The 13,419-nt window shown below is 36.3% G+C and overlaps 1 protein-coding gene across 3 annotated transcripts in view; it reads right to left on the bottom strand.

The window, feature by feature from the left end:
- Positions 1 to 462: 462 nt before the first annotated feature.
- zgc:77439 (uncharacterized protein LOC378987 homolog) overlaps positions 463 to 13,419 on the bottom strand; it is a 21,951-nt gene continuing 8,994 nt past the window's right edge. For all 3 annotated transcript variants that reach the window (XM_043706820.1, XM_043706819.1, XM_043706821.1), the window contains exons 2-4: positions 6,431 to 6,569; positions 4,876 to 5,015; positions 463 to 2,952 (exon numbers count right to left, since the gene is read on the bottom strand). In XM_043706820.1, the coding sequence (XP_043562755.1) occupies positions 2,139 to 2,952; positions 4,876 to 5,015; positions 6,431 to 6,547 (1,071 nt within the window). In that variant the 5' untranslated portion in view covers positions 6,548 to 6,569 and the 3' untranslated portion in view covers positions 463 to 2,138. The remainder of the gene's footprint in view (positions 2,953 to 4,875; positions 5,016 to 6,430; positions 6,570 to 13,419) is intronic.

The raw sequence follows: 13,419 nt of genomic DNA on the forward strand, positions 1-13,419 counted from the left end.
AAAGTTGCCCCTTAGGTCTCTTTTATATTTTGACCCTCTCACCTTAAATCTATGCCCTCTAGTTTTGGACTCCCTGACCCCAGGGAAAAGACTTTATCTATTTATCCTAACCATGCCCCTCAATCTTGTAAACCTCTAAGGTCACCCCTCAGCCTCCGACGCTCCAGGGAAAACAGCCCCAGCCTATTCAGCCTCTCCCCATAGCTCAAATCCTCCAACCCTGGCAACATCCTTGTAAATCTTTTCTGAACCCTTTCAAGTTTCACAACATCTTTCTGATAAGAAGGAGACCAGAATTGCACGCAATATTCCAACAGTGGCCTAACCAATGTCCTGTACAGCTGCAACATGACCTCCCAACTCCTGTACTCAATATTCTGACCAATAAAGCATACCAATTTGATTAGAATGCATTCATAAATACAAGCTTATAATAGCAAGGAAATAGCAATCAAAAATTTACATTTACATTTGTCAAATTTTATTTTGCTCTATCCAACTAAAATTTATGAAGTAAAGAATACTTAAGAGACTCAGCAGCTCTAGAAGCATCTACAGAGAGAAGCAGAGTTAATGTTTCAAGTTATCACTTTTCAAAGTTTCATAATAGTTCAAACACCTGCATTACTTTGTTCTATTATTCAGAGTGCTAGTTTTGATGATATAACAACATATGATGAAAAACAAAATGACTTTTAATTTACTAAATGCTTATGGCTTAAAACAGAATTTTGTATATCGTTCTGATGGTTTTCAATGAAAGCTGATCAGAATTACCTCATCAGCTCTTGCTTGCAGATTTTACCAAAATCAGTAATGATTTTTCATCATAGGCAGCCTGCTTCTGCTCAAGTATGATCCCATGAATACAGGCAGTGGGAAAGAATCCCAGAATTTGAATAGAACCAAGATGGCTGCTCCTGTGAAATAATCCTACAGCTGGTCCAGTTCATCATCTCACAAAAGTTAAAAAGTGTGCTTGTGAACTGAAAAGTGACATGCATATAACTACGAGGAATAATATCCACAAATACTTTTGCAGAATTGCAAATTCCTGCACATCATCTTCATCTGGTTTCCAACAGGTCATTCATGTGAAGACTTAGGTATCCAATATCAGGAGAGAAAGCCCTAACTGTTGAGAATAACTATGTTATGTTTACTGTAGAAAATATGATGCATGCATTCTTTAAGACATATTGGCAACCTAAGGCAGATTTGGTAAGTCATTGCATTGTGTTTGTGCAAATATTTTAGCTAATAAGGAATGAATAGAATATTCCATTTTATACAGTACTTAAAGCCTTTATCAGGTGAATGGTGTAGACCAGCTGATGCAGTTATCTTGTATGATGCAGCCTATAGTTTATGGATCAGACCCAAAGGGTATAGACTATTTACGCACCAAACTGAGGTTTACACTTGCCACTGAATGCAAAATTCCAATTGGTATCTTGTATAATATTTTGTTTATTTGCTCTCTATAGGGCTGCCAATTTAATAAAGAATTAATTACGATTTTTTTTTTAAACAAACACTATAGCTCCTTCTTGCATACATGGTCTGAAATCAAGACCAGCTTGAAACTTTATAGAATTTTGTTAGTGTAATTCTGAGAAACCTGAGCAATCAATTCTCTACCATCTGTCTGAGTTAAACGACCCCTTTATACAGTCTTAAATGATTTGTCCCAAACATTGGCAAAACACTAGAAGAAGCAAATAACATTTAACAAAAGAAAAACAAACTGATGCAATGGCATAGTTTCTATGACTTTACAAGAAATGGGATTCAATGTGCAAAAGTACTTCTTTTCATTTGCACATTTTCCCAACAACAGCTGGCTATTTAGATTGGGTAAGTAAGCTTGCTTTAATGCAACAAATACAAATAAAACAAACTACTGGAAGGGTTACTCAAATCACACACGAGTAAGTATATCTAATAATCCATCCACTTAAGTATATAGAAAGAAAACTGACAGGCTTTCAGACAATGCAAATCTTTGACCACTTTTCCTCTATACTGTATATTGTACACTGCAGAGCTTCATATGTTCTATGGTTTCCATAGAACATATCTAGCTGGCTGATAGTCTGATGGATGGAAGATGCAAATCAAAGAAGTGACAGTCAAGTTTATAATGGTTTAGGCTTCACTGTTATCCATGTATCATGACTTACTATCTTGTAATTATACCTTTTATAATTACACAGATCTTGTTTTCTAAATTTCTTATTTGCTTCATACAGATCCCTTGTAACAGGTGCTAAGGGGTCAGTTTTGGATAACTGGGCTAACTCAGCATTATAGCCCCATTGACGACTGTCCAATTTATGAAAATGTCTGTGAGGAATTCCATTTTGCAAACAGGACTGGTATTCATCCTCTGTAACTGCATCCATTTCTGCTTTTGGTGGTAGCTTATGGGTACCATCTAAAGATGCCAGAGCAAACAAGACTTGGCAGTGGAACAAAGGAAAAGGACAAACAGTCATGCATAAGCCAATAAAAAAGAGAGTTGGAAAGGTTGTATGAACAATGTGTTTGTAAAGTGGAGCAACTCTTTGATCTTTGACGTCTAAGCAGACATTTTTACTAAGAAATGGAAAAGAATATTTATATCCAGTACAGAACATGAATACATCTGCAGGATACTCCATTTCATCATTACAAATCACTCCAGTCTCTGAAAATCTGTTCAGACCTTTCACCTGCAGGAAATTTGGGGGCATTGAGGAAGTTATCAGTGAATGATTGTGTATCAAGACAACTTGTTTTGCAACTGAGCATAACTCCAATGCTATATCAGTTCCAGATGGACCAGCACCAAGGAGAACCACATTCTTCCCAGTGAAAGGCTCAGCAAACCTGTACTCATGACTGTGCATTTTCTGTCCTTTGAAATGTTCAATTTCAGGGATGTGTGGGATGAAAGGTTCAGAATAATGGCTGAAAATACAAAAATTAGAACATACCAAGTTAATTATTGTAACATTTTACCAGCCATAAATCTCAAGGATTTACAAAATATATTGTGCAAAGTATAGGGACAGCAAAATTTAATTAGATATTTCTGCTTGCTATAATCCAACATTCAATTAACAACTGTACATTTCATATACAAGTTTCTCAGTTTACCTTCTATTACTACTGATATTATTAATAAATAATAATAATAATAATTATAATAATAAGATGAGGGCATTGTTGGCTAGGCCAGCATTTATTGCTGTTCTGGAGCAGAGTGTATTCAAACGGTTCTTTGAATTCAGTTAAATGTACTTAAGAGAAGACTGGGCAACAAAAATTTATTTAGTGCATGTTCTTGATTGACAGCTGGTCTGAAGGCTTAGGTTGGGAAAAATAAAACAATAAGTCTCACACTCTTCTGCCCGCTAGGGACTCCTCAATCGACAGCTAGTCTGGAGGCTTAGGTTCATTCCTGACACTGTTTATGATCCCAGTCTGAGGGGGAAGTCCAATGATTTGGCACCAAACTCTCTCCCTCAATCAGTATAACAAGCCACAGATACAGAAAAACTAGTTGTACCATTTTCGGCATGTACGGGAATGCGAGTCATCCATCACAGGAATTATTTAAGGTCATGCAGCGGTTGATTATTGTCAACAATTCTAAACCATCCTATACAATCGCCCAGAGGGAAGTTAAGATCACCCACATTGCTGTGGTTCTGAAATCACATGCAGACCAGACCAGGTAAGTATAGCAGTTTCCTTCCCCAAAGGACATCAGGGAACCAGATGGCTTTTTCTTGATAATCAATAATGGTTTCACGATCATCATTAGACTCTTAATTCCAGATTTTTATTGAATTCAAATTCCACATCTGCCATGAATGAGATTCGAACCTGGGTCTCCAGAACGTTATCTGGGTCATTGGATTAACACAGTCTAGTAATAACAACAACACTAGGCCATTGCTCTGGCATATATGAGCAAAGCAAGTACCAAAATATTTCTTTAATCTAATAGATTAAAGTGTCCTCATGTAGACATGGAGTGTCTCAACCTAAAGTTGATATGAAAATAATTAAATGCAAAATAGTGTACAAAAAAGGGTGAGTGAGATGGGATTAAGACAGAAAGAGCTGACAAAGTATAAAATACTTTATTTTGAAAAAATGGTCTTCTGACAAATTGCACTACCAATTAAATGCTCTGGTGAGCAGCATCATTCAGTAATGGTTAAGACTTGACACACTATTAAAAATTTCACGGATACCTGAATTCACAAACCTTAAAATCACTAAACAAGGGCAGCAAAAGTTAACTAGGGTCCCATAAGTACCACAACTTCATGTTCCCAGGTGTTTATTGCTGAATCTATAAGCAAAGTACGGATAGCAAATATTGTAGAGAAGCAGGAAAAATACATGTAGTATATTGGAATTTCCATGTTTAACTGCACCAGAATGACCGCCAGAAGTTGCTGTCCCCTTTACTGGATTACTAAAGTCAAGTGCTGACCACCCAACCATTATTTTATTACAATCTGGGTCAGATTGGAGGGGAACATGCATTATATCATTTTTACAAATAAACAATTAAGATATCAGTCAAAAAATAAATCATACTACTTAGAGCATCGTCTGTAAGTATCCTCATTTTGCCTTTTTCAGTGATGAAAAAAGTATTCAATTAAATCAATGGATAATTTATTTTGCTGCTAAGCATCTAATAGCATTTAGATCCTGTCCGATGCTCTGAGCCAAAACGTGGCTATAAGAAAGTTGGTTGCAAAAATGTGAAAAATGGATGGGGAGAAAACAAATTATCACTAGACCTGTTTCAAATATTTGGCTACAAAAATAAGCCTTGCACATTGTTAAAATTTAATACTTTAGACTCACCCATTGCAAACAATAACAGAATCAAATCTCTCTGTATTACGACAATGATTGTTCAGATTTAAAGATGTTACTTCCCATGAATTCCAAGCATCTCCAGTGGTTCCAGAAACCGGATTCAGCAGTTCAACATGTGTACGAAACTGTGAAAAAATTTTCCAAGTACTCACATATTTCTTAAAGATGCAATTACAAATCTTTTGTAAAACAAAAGACTTTTCCTCGAGTTCCTCTTGCTAATCTTCTGTACAAGCATGGGTAAATACTTCAGAGTGATGTTTTGGGCAAAAACCAGTCCTGATGAAGGGCTTTTGCCCAAACATCGATCTTCCTGCTCCTTGGATGCTGCGCTTTTCCAGCACCACTCTAATCTTGACTCTAATCTCCAGCATCTGCAGTAACACTTCTGCCTAAATGAGATGAGTGCCAACTTGCAGATCAAAAACAACTTGGTCTACAATCTGTTTCAATATTCCTTTCATTTAAGTTATCCACAATAATTTACTATATGGAACCACTGAACAGAGCTTAACAGGTCATTCCCATGAGGAAGAAAAGATCCAGAGTCACATCTTGCAGAAGTAATACCTGAAGGTTGGTGAACTTGCTGTTTGCTAGATGTTTAATCACCAGGAAATATGTTGAAAATCAATGGGAGGTAGAGAAGGAAACTACATAGCAATGGGCAGTGCAGGCCATTCAGCCTCTCAAGCCAGTTCCATCAGTCAACTGAATGATGTGTGATCTAATTCTCAACTCCATTAAGCAACCCTATTTCATAATCCTTAATAATTTTAACTAGCAAAAAAAAAACCACCTAAGGATTGTTATCTAGAACAATAGACTTGCTAATCTAAAAATATCTCCTCCACTTTAACTGAAATGTTGCCATACAGCCAAAGTTGAAATTCTACCCTTGTACTTTGCATAGAAATTGTACTAAAATTTACAGCTAAGAATTGAAAATAACTAATATCCAACAGTATGACTTTAGAGAAGAGATAGTGGGTGATATTTTCCTGTGAAAGCAGGAATGTTTCATGAAGACAACCTTACATCCTTCCTAAATCAGAAAATCCACTGGATCTTACAGACATGGAGCAGGATCTTCCGCCCATCTGAAGCTGTTGGTCAGAGCTCAATGTCCTTAAAACTTGACAATACCATGGCAGAGACTGTGGCAGCTGCTGGAACACCACTCTTCAGACAGTGCCAAGAAAGGTAGGCACTTTTGGGGGAGATTCTGGGGTTGAGGGTCATGGAGATAAGAGCTTACTCCCTGACCTAAGTCCAGTACCTTGGTCTTGCATAAATTATTACAGATCGAAGATAACTGACCAAAAGGAGGCTATACTTGTGGTGCGGGTGATGAAGTGGTTGGTTATCTCCTTGGTGCCAACCTGCCCAATTATGTGCCCATTTTTCCACTGCTTAAGGGAAATTCCTAATCTTCACAGCAGTGTAGTATTTTGTGTTGTTTTTGGTTTCTGTTCCATTTATTTTAAAATACTATTTTAACATTTTATAACCACTATAATAGAAAATCTAGTGTGGTTACCTTTACATGGGGCTGAATTTCAAAGTGATCAGCATACTGTTCCAGATATGACCTCACATCACTATGATGGATGAAAGAAGGGAGTTGACTGTCAAATGGAAAATCCGGGAAGGCCATGACTTCTTTTGGAAGGTTTGTCCTAAAAGTAAAGATTGGAGACAAAATAAATTCATATTTTGGGGAATTAAATACCTTTCCACTCAATAAAGTGAGTGCTAGCTTTTACATAAGATAGTTATTCTAGGAGGGTCATTTCAGAATTTGTGCTATCAGTTGGGAATCTTGCACATTATAGAGAAAAATATAGATGGTTTGACTGTGCATGATTATTATCCACTTAAATTAATAACCAGGGGGAAAAAAAAGAGTGCCAAATTGTGATTTTGATACACATTTCTAGTGCTGAGGTTTCTTCACATGATCATAAAGTTTGGGAATTCTTTCTACATACTAACGTTAATTTAAAACTTTTCAATTGTTTAGTACAAATTTTAATGCACTACGAGTTTTTTTATTCCAAACTGGATCTTGGTGCTCTGTGTTGGCTACAAACTAAAGTAAAATGTTGAAAATTAATTGGCAAAAGAACAAGATGCAATATAAAGAAAAAGAAAAGTTATGATCTAAGATGCACTGCACTCAAAGCAGATTCTTTAAAGTCAAAAATAATTTTAAAAAATTAACAAATAATACTTGAACTGAAAACAAAAGGCAAGACTTTTGGCAAAACTAAGATTCCACTAACTAGGCACATTGGGTCAAATGCCTCCTCTGTGCTTTATTTTTCTGATCCTGTAAAACTTTGTTATTACCATCTGAAAAGCCAAGTTAACATTTTAGGTGGTCTTTGTGGAATATTTAAGATTTTACTTTCATTTCAGATATTGTTAGATGACACTACCATCCTCATTACTATATTTGTTACTAATTTGCAAAGTTTCCTATACTTTTTCTCCTGCCTTGTATTTTTAGCTGGCTAAAAGCCTATGCCTACAGTTGAGCCACAATTTGTTTCACTTTTTGAAAGACTGTATTGAATCAGATAATAGCTTTAATTTATAATTTAGATCTTTACGTACATGTTTGTTTAATTGTTATTTTGTTTATCCCCAAGTCTTGAGTAATTTGTGACTAAACAAAGTTCAGGAGGTAGACAGTGCTGAAAAGCTGAATCCGTCATTTTCCCCCAGCAGTTTTTTAAGTATTTAGGTTTCTAGCATTAATGCATTCACAAATAAAACGACAAAGATTCAGATAAAAGACTATCCCAAAATGCTGAGATTCATTGGAGACAGCCAAACCATAGCCAGAAATAAAAGAACAAATTGTATTTCCAAAGGTGCTCTTCATGTCATTAGCAAAATGTATTATTGAAGTCCAGTTGAATTGTAGTTAGTATTTTCCTCAAAATACAGATTTTCACAATTTGCAAGTACCAATAAGATAAATGGTCAGTTAATCTGTTTGGTGTTATTAAAACTATAAACTGCCATTACTTTCATTTTGACTATGTCCAAAACGTGGAGCTTCTTTCCCCAACAGCATTTTGGGTATGCTTACACTAGTTGGACTGTAGCAGTTCAGGAAGGTTGCTCAACACTACCTTAGGGATGTGTAATAAACTCTGGCATTGCTAATGTCACAGAAATTCAATAATGAAAAAAAAATCTTCTTACAGTTTCAGCAATTCTCACTTGGGCAGAATATTAACAGCTGGTTATCTTATTGGCTCATCCTCGATCTTCACTTGTAGCTGGATGGGGACTATTCTGACCATCATCTCTTGCCTATAACCTTTTACTTTGTCTCTCCTTTGCCTCCATCTTCATTGGATTTACCGCTCTCTCAAGCACTTTATCTAATTCTGTGCATTCCCTCTTACATCAATTGAGCAATGACGATTCTTTAATAGATTTCTCAGTTTGCTCATATATTTTGGCTCTTGTACAAGACTGGAATCCACAAATCATCTCTCCCGCTTTAGGAAGCTTATTCTCCTAAAAGAATGAAGTCTTTTCACTTCCCTCTTGTCAAGTACTATCTGTCAATTATTGCCCTTTGTTAATCCTCAACATCACTCTCTCCTGTCATAGGTGAAGAGAGGGAAACTCCATACCTTCAAGAAATCAACTATTTTCTCTCCCTCTGTCTTGCTGGGCATTTAGTATTTATTCCTGAGGTTTTCCCTGTAATAATAAAAATAAAAAAACAAATCCCAATCCCAGCATTTAATTTTGTGATAAAGTTCCTCACGTTAGTTCCTCTTACTGTGTCCTCATTCCGCTTACCCATGACTGAGCAGGACAGTGAAGGATCCAGAGAAATCTAAATGAGAGAGAGGTCATAAAAAACAATTTCCAGCATCTAGAAGTGAGAGAGAACAGAAGAGATGAAGAGATAAAGAGAACAGCAGTTTTATAAAGAGAAGAACAGACCCACTTGTGGTATTGGGGGTAATGTATTAGCTTGGATTGAGGACCCACAGAAGACAGAATGCATTATTGGGTTTTTTCTAGGTTGGCATGGTATAACTATTGGAGTGCCAGAAAGATCAGTTCTAGGTCTTTACTATTTATATTGAATGACAGAGGAAGTGGAAAGTAATGTATCCAGATGTAATCATGATACAAAAATAGATGGGAAGGTATGTTGTGATGAGAAAATAAGGTATCCTTAAAAGCACATATACAGGCTGAGTGAGTGGGCTAAAATTGGCAGATGGAGTTTAATGTAGGAAAGTGTGCCCTATGGACTTTGGTAGGAAGGATCAAAATGCAGATTACTTTTTAAATGGAGGACAACTCCAAAAAGGGACTCTGTAGCACAGAGGGATTGGGGGGATGCGCTTGTTTATTAAACAAAATGTTAGCATGCAGGTGCATGAAGTAATTAAGAAGACAAACTGAATTTTGGCCTCTATTGTTACAGGATTGGTGTTTAAAAATATGCAAGTCATGATCCAATTGTACAGAAGTACCATGCACTGTTTTGACCCTATGTTTAAGAATGGACACACTGGCATTGGAGGCAGTTCAAAAATGATTCACTACACTCATTCCTGGGTTGAAGGAGTTACCTTATCAATAACAGCTAAACTTGTATCCATTACAGTTTAGAAAGATGGTGGGTGATCTTATTGAAGCGTAAAACAAAGTATCGGAGGGTATTTGACAGGGTAGATGTCGATAAGATGTTTGCACTATGAGGGAATCTTGAACTTGGGGATACTCCTTAAAAAAAAAGTGACCGGAGTGACTTTCTTCTCTCAGAAGTTAGTGAATGTCTGCAATTCTCTATCCCAGAAACCTGTGGAGGCTAGATCACTGAAAACATTTAAAGAACAGATAGATGCATTTTTGAAATATCAGGGAGTTTACACCTCATGATAAACTGGCATGAAGCCTGGGGCAGACCAGCCATAGCCTTGTTGAATGGTGGGTTATGCTTGAGGGGCTGAATGTCCTACTCCTGCTTCCTATTTCTTGTGTTCTTACTTTCCTCCTTCCTCTACAGATTACCCAAATTACCAGAATGATTGCCTCCCATTTCGATCCAATTCAAAGCATTCTTTATTTTAGTGACCAAGGTTCATGACTTCCACTGGATAACTCCAAGATAATTACCCTCACCGAATCGTGGATCAAGTACTCTTTCATTTTATTCTAATTTCTTGACGCAAAGTGTATCAGGAAGTGAAGTGAATGGTAAAGGAAAAGGCTAATGAATCAGCAAGTGGTAAATTTTAAGGAGGGCTTGCTTTTCAATAAACATAGACCAGAGTGAGACACCTTGGGGATACTGGATGTCCTTTACTTATTTATTCAGGATCTGGAGGGGAACAAAGTCATCAATTAAAATGTAGAGATTACATAACAGTCTTTTACAAAGGACCTCAACACAAAAAGAAACAGAAAACCTGTGTCACAAAAGAAAGCTAATCAATCAATCAACAGTTGAGATTCAATTTAAGATGATAAATGAATTTAATCTAATTCAAGTGCCCCCAAGATTGGATCAATTGGGAAATTAGGCCCCAAGACTGGTAAATGTCTTGAATTTGACAAAATGTTCAGATATGTACCGAGGTAAACAACTAAGGCCATGGTGTAGAACAGTTTCTGCTAAGATGCCGGAGAAAGAATATACTGCAAGCTCAGTTTAGCAAGTTATGAAAGCAAGTAGAGTTCTGGGTTAGATTATAACAATTATTAACTGTCCAACATTTGGTCATCGCTCATGAAAACTGTAGTGATTCTGAAGAGTAGGCCTATTAGGATAATTACTGATTTAACTTGACTTTTTTTAATGTTTAAACTTGCTGAAGAGAAGCAAATTGAGAACATGATTAAAGTTTAAGATTATTAAAGAAATGAATATAATGCTGGTAGATAAGTGTTTTAATTTAGATCGCCAAGGCTCACCAATCAGCCCTAGGTGACGGGGGACGAGGTTGGATGCCTGGAAGTCTTACTTAACCTGTGGAACAGTATTCCAGAGAAGGCAATAAAGATGGATTCTTTACAGCTCCTTAAGTCAAAATTAGATGCATTTCTGGAAAATTATGTGTCCACAAAAAGATTAAAATATTCTGGAAAATGATATAAGCACATTGGAGCTCCTGGGTTTTATAGAAAATGTTCCATGAAATGTTGGACAAAACTTTCTAAGAGGTCTTCTTCAAAACGGTATTCCAAAAGGTTGGCAAAATATCTTTGGTTTACTTCCAAGTAAGCATCAAAACTATGGTTAACCTTACATTCATACATTTTTATGATGTTTTATGCCTACCGCACCAGGTTCCTCTCCTTCCACACAAATATCTACCCAAATGAGATCAAACCATTTGTGTTTGCACATGCAACAGTTCAGGCACAAGCAGATGGAAGCAGAGGATCTCCTTTGCAAGTCGATTTATCTTGCAACTCTCCTGAAGTCATCAGCATCTCCTAGCCAAGCCAAAGAGGGGAGGAAGTGCTATTTGGAAACTTATTCATGTAGGTGACAGTGCTGGATGCAAGACATTGAAACAGCTATAATATAAAATACTCATGACAAAGAGGTCATAAGAACTGGCTGAAATTTGTGTACTTTCATTTTACTTAACCTTCCTGTTGTCGAGTAATTTTGGATTAATAATTTTATGTGGTTGCGATTTATATAATCAAATTCAACAGACCAAAATGTTGAGAAATGGCAGGCATCCCCAAGCATAGAAAATGAAACTTTGGAGTCAGGCACTTATAATATCGGATACAGCCAGCAGAAATGGATCAGGGCACAATTTGTATAGAATTATGACAAAATAGAAGTTCTGTTTAGTTTTCATTTCTGATCAATAATTTGTGTCATCAATTGTTCAGGAATTCATAAGCAAGAAATTTAAGGTAATGATTTTGTACAATTAAAAGGAAACCCTTCTGCAATTTTAGGATCCACTGGCACCAAGATTCTTCTGTGATTTGGCTTTTTAAAAAAAAATGCACAAAATTAAAGATTTTCAGAAGTCCTTACATTTCTATTATTAAAAATATACTAGGGTCAGCCACACAAAATGCAGTACGAAGGCCCAAGTAAAAGTTACTGTATTCATTTGAGATGCATTTTATTTTTGGAAACAAATCTGGTATCCGGTTGTACCCAGCCGAGATTCTAGATCCACCAGATTCCAATGCTGAATCACAGTTTACCTTTAGGAATGAGACCTCAAGAAATAGGACAAAAAGGAACGACTCAGCAATCTCTGGGTACAAGTCTGTCCTGATCTTGAACAGCAGTAATTTAAGAAAAAAAAAATTCTAATGTATGTATTTATGCAGAGCTGCTTTACCCTATATCATTCCATCTGACTCGGTTTTCTGTTAAAGTTCACTAGATGAGTATCATTCCTCCACACATGGTCATTCCACACCCCCATTACGTTTTGTTTAAAAATAAAATCTAGGACAGCCGGTTAGCTACAACTTTGCAATACAACTAAGATCAAGTTTCAATCCAGGAATGGATGGTATTAAAACTTAGGTTATACACAGAGTACAGGCATTTCGCCTGAGCAGTCAGTCTTTATGCTGCACTCAAGCTTCCTCCCATCTCATTTAAAATCTGCCATCTTGACTATCTATTCCCTTCTGCCTCAAATGCATGTCTAACCTCCCTTAAGTGTACCTACATTATTCACCTCAACCACTCTGGTGCAGCAAGCTCCTAAACTCACTACTCCTCGGTAATGAAATTTTAATATTTGTTTATGAAAGGAGAGAGAGGTGCAACTTGAAAGTTTTTGGTGCATGACTTGGGAAGCCACTTTGGAACTGATCAGCTGCATTAAGATATTTACAAATGTCACTAAAATATTCAAGGAGGACAGTATGTACATAAACTGGTGTGTGAAAGGGTCACATCAGAAAGTTAGAGAAAAAAAAATACATAAAGCTCAAGCAGTAAAGGCTGCAAAACCCTTTCTACACTACCATAGAATAGCATTTTACAAACTTACAGCCTCATTGAATATATTTAAATAAAATGATCAAGTCAATAAGGCTACCTGTTTAAGTCAGCATCTCATCCTGAGAAAGCTATAATTAACCAAAATTCCCTACATAGATAGGGAAAATAATCATTTTTAAGGGCATAAATCTTAAATTAGTTTTAATTTCCCTGAAATAGATTGGAATAGGAGGTAAAAATGTAAACAATTTGAATTGAAATTTGAGCCAAGCAAATAGCAAAGAAAAAACAAAAAGCTATTACATTTTTAAAAAACTTATTAATGACTTGTATGAACCACATGAATGAGAATCTTTGAATTAAAGTAGTAGTGCAAAATGTTATTCAAGATAAAAACCAAAACAAAAATTTGACATATAAAAAAACCCAGCAGATTAAGTATAATGTGTTTGTCCGGGGGGTGGGGGAGAAGAGAAAAAGAGAGAGAGAGAGAGAAAAAGGAGAGAGAGAAGAGAGAAAAAGAGAGAGAGAGAGAGAGAGAGAGA

The sequence above is a fragment of the Chiloscyllium plagiosum genome, chromosome 17 (genome assembly GCF_004010195.1).
Source record: "Chiloscyllium plagiosum isolate BGI_BamShark_2017 chromosome 17, ASM401019v2, whole genome shotgun sequence".
NCBI lineage: Eukaryota > Metazoa > Chordata > Chondrichthyes > Orectolobiformes > Hemiscylliidae > Chiloscyllium > Chiloscyllium plagiosum.